This window comes from Hippocampus guttulatus, chromosome 2 (assembly GCF_054856545.1).
Source record: "Hippocampus guttulatus isolate MCC_2025c chromosome 2, RoL_Hgut_1.0, whole genome shotgun sequence".
NCBI classification, from domain to species: Eukaryota; Metazoa; Chordata; class Actinopteri; order Syngnathiformes; family Syngnathidae; genus Hippocampus; species Hippocampus guttulatus.
This window is the reverse complement of record NC_141262.1, coordinates 11,033,996-11,042,788: the sequence shown is the minus strand read 5'-3', so window position 1 is coordinate 11,042,788 and position 8,793 is coordinate 11,033,996. Positions and strand designations below refer to the sequence as shown.

The 8,793-nt window shown below is 42.5% G+C and overlaps 2 protein-coding genes across 4 annotated transcripts; both read right to left on the bottom strand.

Moving 5' to 3' along the window:
- On the bottom strand, positions 1 to 4,679 carry med19a (mediator complex subunit 19a). Of its 3 annotated transcripts, XR_015103679.1 has the most exons (7): positions 4,367 to 4,640; positions 3,934 to 4,056; positions 2,682 to 2,815; positions 1,577 to 1,673; positions 1,398 to 1,495; positions 432 to 556; positions 1 to 337 (listed from the first exon to the last, which is right to left on the bottom strand). XR_015103679.1 is itself a non-coding variant. In XM_086136393.1 (6 exons), exons 1-6 carry the CDS (start codon positions 4,584 to 4,586, stop codon positions 491 to 493), a joined length of 738 nt encoding a protein of 245 aa, XP_085992519.1. In that variant the 5' UTR covers positions 4,587 to 4,679; the 3' UTR covers positions 1 to 490. The 3 variants fall into 3 exon arrangements, 2 of the variants coding, with proteins under 2 accessions (XP_085992519.1, XP_085992530.1); XM_086136393.1 differs by having other exon boundaries at positions 1 to 556; positions 4,367 to 4,679; XM_086136404.1 differs by having other exon boundaries at positions 1 to 556; positions 1,398 to 1,492; positions 4,367 to 4,679.
- Positions 4,680 to 4,784: 105 nt separating this feature from the next.
- On the bottom strand, positions 4,785 to 8,762 carry pmf1 (polyamine modulated factor 1). The gene is made up of 5 exons (XM_086136417.1): positions 8,428 to 8,762; positions 7,078 to 7,183; positions 5,865 to 5,965; positions 5,445 to 5,640; positions 4,785 to 4,935 (listed from the first exon to the last, which is right to left on the bottom strand). The coding sequence occupies exons 1-5, from the start codon at positions 8,640 to 8,642 to the stop codon at positions 4,870 to 4,872; spliced, it is 684 nt and encodes a 227-aa protein (XP_085992543.1). The 5' UTR covers positions 8,643 to 8,762; the 3' UTR covers positions 4,785 to 4,869.
- Positions 8,763 to 8,793: the final 31 nt, after the last annotated feature.

Below are 8,793 nucleotides of genomic sequence, written 5' to 3'. Positions count from 1 at the left end.
TTTGTGTAAAAGAGGTTTTATTTACAATTGCTCCAAAACACGTCGGCCTAGAAATTCATAGCAATGTGGCTCAGTGTCAGTGTTTGCACAGGTAAGCCCAAAATCATTCATGTTATTCAACTTGATAAGAATCATTTTGGACATGACTGTATGCGCCTGGTGATACTGTTGAGAAATCTAAGCTGTGAGGCAGATGTTTAGGCAAGCATTAACAATAGAAACAAAAGTTTATTTGGGTTGGAAATACGGGGAAGCATTATTCCAACAAAGTCAAAGAGTGACACAGAGATCACAGCTTGCCGTCAAAGAGTCCCAAGTGTCGTTGTGCCCACTGCTCCTGAACGCATCACGAAAACATTTGTAGTTTCCAGTCAATCTTTTCTTACACAATAGCATACTTTGAATAATGCAAGTATCTGTGCAACACTCACACGCGCGTGCTGACAAACGGGGCACAGTCACTCTGAGGCATGTGCACGTGGGTTCGGGTCTATCTGAGGCTGTTGCTGTTGGGTTGCAAGCCAGCCAGGCCAGTATGATCGGGGCTGTGGCGGTTCTGGAGGAAGGGGGAGGACGGAGAACCAATTCTATTAATATCAACAATATCACTGAAGACTCCCGACACAGAGGCATATCTGTGCCCCTCTGGGTGTGAAACACAGAGGGGCACAGATATGCATTTTGAAAAGGCAAACTGAAGGCTTAATGCTATCAAACAATCTCTGGCTGATTCTGCAACTTCATTTTTGTGTGCTCGGTTATTTTGGAAGTAACAACATTTGCGGATTAATACATTCGTAATATTCACATGTATCCTGCCTTTTTTTTTTTACGTGAACAATGCATTCTGGGATGATGACGTAGGATGGTTGCTGCCCACACACATTGCTGCGCTCTGCCGAGCAAAGCAAAACAATTGCGAATTACTTCTAGCATCAACGAAAAGGAGTCAAAATGCCATACGGCGGGCCTTTTGGATGTCAGTTTGAATCTAAAGGGAATAAAGAAAGTAAGGTGAGCTTCCAAAGCTTTTCTAAAGAAGCATGGTTTTAACTCTCCATTCATTGGCCTCATTGACTAATAAGCGTGCGACCCCAGCATTAGGACTACATTTCCCATCATGCTTAGACACAGATGCAGAAGGTAGTTGCATCTCCGGGTTGACGAAAACAGATGCCTGCTAATGATGAGATGCGGACGAGAATGAGAACCTGAACATAATGGGAAGGAATTTGAAATGAAGGTGATCAACTAAAAAGCCGAGATCCATCCACTGGATTGCAACAGGCAGGGCCAATTTATGAGAAAATTAAGGGATTTTAAGTGCGGACTTATGGTCCGAAAAAAAATGGCATGTATTTGAAGTGTCTTCTTATGTATGTGATTGTGTTCCTTACCTTCTTCTTTTTCTTATCTTTCTTCTTCTTCTTGCGATCTGGATCGTCATCCCTTTTTTTCTTCTTCTTCTTGGGGTCGGTGTCTGATGGCGTTTCTGCTGCGTTGTAAAAGTTCCAGATGAAAAAGCATCGTTCAAACACTGATTAGTGTGAGTGCGTCTGTTAGGTGGATGGCCTACCTTGTGGCAATGGATCCTGCGGGCGATGGTGTTTATGCTTGTGCTTGCTCTTCTTCTTTGGCGGCTGTATGTGCATTAGTCGATACTGTTCTGGTAGCTGGGAAAGAAACAAACACAGATCACATGCCCTGTAATTTTTTTTAAAAAGCACAGTGACACACACATACACACACACTGGTCACCAGCCTGTTGGGAGGCCACACAAATGACCATTCATACTCACATTCACACCTACGGGTTATATTTCAATGAACCTGACATACATGATTTAAGAATGTAGGAGGTACCCGCCCAAGTACCTGGAGAAAACCCACGCAAGCAGTAAATGTGAGCAGAAGCAAAGCAGCCTCCATATTTTTGCACAAATGTACAGTCGGTATCAATCAAGATAAATGTAATTTTGAAAAGATTCATTTTGCAGATCTCAAAATCAAAACTCTACTACTGTATTGTGAAAACAAATCACATTTGTAAGATATGCATTCAAAACACTCACTTTGCATGTATCCATTTTAATAGCTTTTATCTTCTAGACCACTCCTGCAATATAACTTGTGGGACGTCTCTGATGTTCAGTTGTTGGAATCACTTTTAAAAAATTGATTCTTTGTGTTTTGGTGAGGCTTAAAATAAAAACTGCTATGCTTGTATAGTTTGAAGGCATACCCAGTATGCCTCGAGGGCAGTTTTTTTTCCCCCTTGTAGTTATTAATAATGAATGAGTTTCTTGTTGTTAATTTATTCTTTTCCAACAAAGTAGTATTTGTTATTTGCATTCACCTACCTCGCTGTTTATTCACTTCAATTGAGGCGTAGATTTAATTTTGCATTGTAGGCTTGTTATGCAGGTGACCATGAATTGTGATTCATGTCACTAAAGTGCTGTTCAGTCTGCCACCTGGTGGCAACGGTGCAGCATAAGACTGATAAGTGAAAGCTTTTGCTCATCAAATCAAGCTTATTTGATGTATTAATCACATGCAGATGACAAATGGCAACAACTTGGTCGTCTTTGTGATATACATCGTGATATGGCCCAGCTCAAGCTGTGTCTCAACAGTTTCATCCAGGGGTGTCTCAAGAGAGCATTGCACACGATCGTTACCGGCCCAGTGTGTAATCTGAAGCCTGTTAGCAAAGCGCCGGTGAGCGGACTGAAGGAGTTTCCAGACACTGGTGGCTTATCGATCAGGGATCGCAGTGAGCTGCCATCTTGATTCCCGGGACAGTCAATCATACCTACGACAAAGAGGAAGAGAGAGACACGTTAGCATTCCACAGCGTGATCACAAACAACAATTTTGCTCATCGACTAGTCACCAGTAGTAGTCGTGATTAGTCATTTTGTCAGATCATACGTAAATTGCAGCACATTGCACCAGCAAATAGCCGCTCTTATATGAGCTTTATTGGCTTGCAGCTTGAATTACTTCAAGTATTTGCAAAATAAAAATGAAGACAATGAAGATGATAGTCCATTTGACTTTGAGGAAACGTTGCAGCTTGTACCTGCACTCCTGACGTGATTGGCATTAAATTTTAGCTGTAAATATTTAGTAGGGTACATTTTAAAATGGAACCAAAAACTATCCACTTTGCAGAGTGGCAATGGGAATAATATGACATTTTCTATAAATACGAAAACAAAATACTTGGAAATATTTGTCAGTCTTCTCAGGCATCAAGCATTTTGAAGTGTAAAATACGACAACAGAGACCCCCGGACTGTTGAACAGCTGAAGCTGTACATTCAAATTGGGTATGTACATCTGGCATGACCAGTCCCTGTTCTACATCTTCCTCCCACATTCCAAAACATGCATGCATGCTATGTTAACTGAAGATTTGAAATTGACAACAGGAGCGAAAGTAAGTGTGTGAATGGTTGTTGAGCTACACAAGCCCTGCATTCGGTTCACAATTGGTCCAAAGTCACCTGGGATAGGTTCAGCTCACCTGTGACCGTAATGAGGTCAAGCATGACAGAAAATGGATGGATGTCTCATTGAATTTACGGAGAATACTCCATCCATATATGAGCCCGGTTGGGCTGAAATGTAGGGTTGCAGAGTATATTGGTACTACAAATTACTGTGATAACTGTTGTCAAAATGAAACAACACGATATATTTTTAGTTACAATACTTTTAGGGTGTAGAAAGGGAAGAAATTTCATCTGTTAGGGCACATTTGACAATAAAGTTGTATTCAATTTTACCTGCTTTCATCATGTAGCCTCCGTGGCAGTGTTTTGCAATAGGACACGTTTAATCTAAATAGAAGTGGTGCGTCAAACCAACAGGTGAATATCCTCAACTTTTGGTGACTAGCGTTAGCATCACGCGTCTATGGCCCACCTGGTAATTCCGGTAGAAAGTTGCTGAGCTTCTCCTTCACCTTTTTCCCACAGAATTTGTTGTAGGCGTGTTCCAGGTTGTAGTGCGTGATGAGGTTGGTATTCCCAGTTAACTCGTTCCCAACTAAACACATGTGGTCCACATTGACATGCACACATTACACTCTTTCAAAATTGTTTTGCACATTATCACATAATAAATAACTATTTGCGTCTGGAGACGCAAACCATTTTATGTTGAAACGGAGAATACAAACATAAGAATCGTAGTCTAAAGGCAAATGTGGCACTTGTTCGTAAGAAGCGATCATTTGCTTGGTTGGTGTTAGCATTGTTTACAAACTACTTTTGTTAACGCGTCGGTTATTTTCATCGCCTCGCCAAACGCAGAGCACACTGTTCAATCAAGCAAAGATAGTGCAATGATATATTACCAGGCAGTTCTCGTAAAAGGTAGAAGGGTTCATTCATAGCTCCAGACTTTCGCAGCAGAGGCCCTTCGTCCCCGAGCTGTGGTGGCATTTGCCCCGCCACAGAGACTTGATTTTGCGGTAGCGGCGGCGGAGGTTTCCCAGGTCCGAATCCGAGGGAAGATGAACCCGGAGGTCCCTGAGTTTCATTTTGACCGAATAAAGTGGAGAACATTTCCGTCATACTTGTCACTGTTGTTGTAATTATCCAGCTGTAAACGGGTTACGGGTTTACAGAAAACGTTGATGTTGCCCATTGAAATATTATCTGGTCTTTGTGACGTTTTCACGTAATGCCATGAGTAAACTGGCAGCATACCGTAATACTTGGTCAGTGTGCGCATACGGTTATAGAATTCAGGCTTCAGAAACCACAAAACCATGTTTTCCCATCAGTTTTATTTTTTGGGAAAAAAAATGAAAATGTATATAGTTCATTCAGTTAATTCAGCCAATCATTTTGAAGATTATACATCAAACACATCTGCAGGGCATAATGAAGATGCCAGACTTTCGATTTTGGTAGCTGATGCCTGCAAATACAGAAAAAACACAAACAAATAATAGTCAATAAAACCAGAAAAAAAGCGTAGCATCGCTCATGTCCTCACACTCCCTTATAAAAATAAAAGAGTACTAGTGAGGGTAGCTGGCTGTGAATGTGGCAAAGTGCCAATTAATTATCTTGTTGTACCTTGTTCAAGCCATTCCTTAAATGTATTGTATTTCTGTATGAAATTTGTACTGGCTCGGTTGGGTCAATGCCACTGAGCTTTGGGTGGCCCAACACAGTCACCTAAGCGCCCGGGCCACTGTTAACATAAAACCCTGCACGCACATAAATGTACTGTAATGATTCCCAACCTGGGTGTTGTGGTACCCTCGTGTATGCAGAAGCTAAGACCTGAAAATGCTAACCACCTGGCCACGTGCTGGCCCTAAATGCATCATGTTAAGTCCAAAAAACAATCAAAAGCAATTTCCAGAGTGTTGCAATGTTTAAGTCAAATGAAATAAACATTTTGCCACTTTTCTTTCTGACCTCCCACTCGGCAGCAGCTGTTGAAATCTGATGTTCGGCCTGAGCAATCCTCTCCCTGCCAGCCTGAACCTTCAGTGCAAGGGCAGCATTCTCAGCTTGAATCTTTTTGAGCTCATGTCGCAAATAAGCCTCCTGCTTTTGATAGAAGGGAAATATAAAGCTGCTGAAGTCTTGTTCCGGAACCCCCGAGGGGCGCCTAAGGAAAGAGGTGAATTGAGATTTGGACAATTATTGCATTTGGATAAATAGTCAATAATTTATGAGAAACGTACTACATTGTACCAAGCAATAAGACACTGAAGTGATCAACACAAAAATGTTGAAGACAGAATCCTATCTGCCTCAAAAACAATCGTAATGAGTCAATATTACAAGAAAAGGAGTAAATAGCAATTTGAATCTGTGTACTTGTGTACCAACCATGCAGGATCTGGACTATTTTCAGCAGCACTTTCCAGTTTGTCCAGCTCATTGAGTTTGGATTCGAGACTTGCTTCTTCATTCAGTCTTCTGATATCATCCTTAACAGGGAAAGAAAGACTCAGGTCATTATGTCTACGAACAATTCACCACAATAAATAAAATGGAAAAGCCCATGAATACCACTTGGCACAGTGTGTTTGAATATTAACACTGCACCTAAACAGAAACAAAACTGAACTGTATTAAAAAAATAAAGTGGCATACATTTGCCAAGTAAACATTTTAATGTACTGGATTTTTAAACAGGTTGGAAGAATAGCGACAAGTTTCATTCGGACATGTTTGATTGTGTTTCCTGTTTTAAAAGTTTTTTTTGCTTTGACTTGGGGACGTTTTTTTTTCTTTGCTTTGACTTGCAACCGCAAACTTGGGAGACGAGTAATATATTTCAAGTGGGAGTGAACTCACTCCAACTCACCCTACTACAAGCAGCAGACACATAGACATTCTCTATTTAAAACAACATGCAGACAAAAAATGCAAAACATCACTGACATGCTAACGGTTAGCATCGGTAACTGCGGTTTCAGAAGCAAGTGGATGGATGAATGGAGGGGGATTTGAACACAAACGATGGAGCACCACATCTAGACGCATAACAGTAGTCACAGTCACTGGATGATACCAGCCTTAGTTCCAAGCACCCATTACTCCGGACGGCAGACAATACCAATGTGTGACTGAATGGTTTTCTAAGTGATCTCTGTCTATTTCGTTCCTCTTATTTGTCTGTTAAGATCCAATTCATCTAAGTATGCACTGTGTATGTTTGTCTGGTTTTTATTCGCGCTTAGGGTGCATTGTGTGTTTTTATGTAAATGTATGTTCGTTAACTTCATTTCTGCCTCGCTGAGCGAGCGCTCATCTCGTTTCAATTCCATCCGCTTCTCATATTTCCATTAAGATGCAATTCCTATATGTATGTGTATAAGGTTTATATCAATGCTTAGAGAGCATTGTTCGTGTATTTGTACCAAAAATGACATGTTTATCTGTTAACTTAATCTCCTCAAGGTCTGAATCGGTGCTTCTCTCTTTTCAGTTCCATGAAGGTCGACCCTCTCATACAATATTCCCAATAAGATGCAATTTCGAGAAGTAGATGTATGTTATAGGGTCTATATATGCTTTGTACGTAATGTATGCTTACCTTTATAGCTCTCTGCAACTGATCTACAAACTGCTTATGAATGTTTTCCATCCTTTGACGGTTCATCTTGTAGAATTGATGGAACATGCTGGAAAACCTGTCGAAACTGTTTCACAGTAAGAGAACAAGTGTTACAATAATATTTCCAAAGAGTATGATAACACGCACGGCTTTTAAAGTCCCACCACATTGAATGATTCAGCATAGTTCATTTTACATATTAACATGGCAGACCAGGCAGCACGGTGTTCGACCGGTTAGCACGTTCGTCTCACAGTGTTGGACAGAGGTACAGTACGTGTTTCGATTCCGGCACCGGCCTTCCTGTGTGGAGTTTGCATGTTCTCTCCGTCCTTGCGTGGGTTTTCTCCAGGTACCCCATTTTTCTCACACATCCCAAAAACATGCGTGGCAGGTTAATGGAACACTCTATATTGTCCATCGGGGTGAGTGTGAGCGCGAATGACTGTTCGTCTATGTGTGCCGTGTGATTGGCTGGCAACAAGTTCAGAGAGGACCCCACCTACTGCCTGGTAACAAGTGGGAAGACTTCAGCATGCCTGCCATCCTTGTGAGGATAAGCGGATAAGAAAGTGGATGGCTATAAATGGCAGGCCGTGTATCTGGAGGCATCCCAACCAGATGCCCATGCTACCTCATCTGGCTCGGCTCTGAGCCGCTCCCAGATGACCGAGCTTCTCTGATTTCCAAGTGGGTATGTGTGGAGGCAAAGTCCGCCTATTCTAGTCGGAACTCCTCTACTTCTCACACCAGCTAGGGCTCCTTCCCTGCTTGAGAGGTGATATTCCAAGTCCCGAGAGCTAGCTTCTGGGGATCAAACCACCAAGGTTTGGCCCCTGCCCAGCTCACAAAGGATCGGACCCCTTTGGCCCCTTACACAGGTGGTGAGCCCATGGGAAGGGGGACCCACGTTGCCTCTTTGGGCTGTCACATGAGTGTACCCTGGCCGCCAAGCGCAAGCCAGCGAGACCCACCTTCAGGCCTGGCTCCAAAGGGTGGCCCTGGTGACCCACATATGGGCAAGGAAAAACCTCTATCAAATATTTTAGTCATCAAATGGAGTCTTTTGAGCATCTGTTTGTCTGGTCCCTTGGATCTGTTTGCCATGAGTGACCCTACCAGGAGCATAAAGCCTCAGACAATTTAGCTCCAAGTATCATTGGGACACAGAAACCCCCTCCACCAGGGAAAGGTGACGGCTCACGCAGGCGTAACTTACCCACACCACTACATACTATATAAACACAGACGGCATTTATCATACACAAATCCGAATCCAGAGCCCTCCAATAATCTTTATGTTCTTAAAATCAAATAATAACAGCTCACCTAGCGAAGTGCATAAACTCTTCGAGGCTTTTGTCAATGACTTCATTGTACAATTTCAACCTCTTGCCTCGAGGTTCGTCATTTGAGGATGGTTCACGAATTGCTTCTGATTTTACACCCTGTGATGAAAGCTCCTCCACAGATTCATCCATCCGGCGTTGTGTTGCAGAATTTTCATTTGACAGCTTTTCTGTTGGTCCTTCGACGTCCTCCATTTCTCCTTCTTTTTACATTTTACAATACGCGCCTAAACTACGGTACGCTACGAAGCCCAGAACACACGATTCCCTTTTGCTTCGCGCATGCGCGGGGGCGATACGGAAGCAACACTGCGTCACTTCCTTCAGTTGACTTTCGGCATCTGCT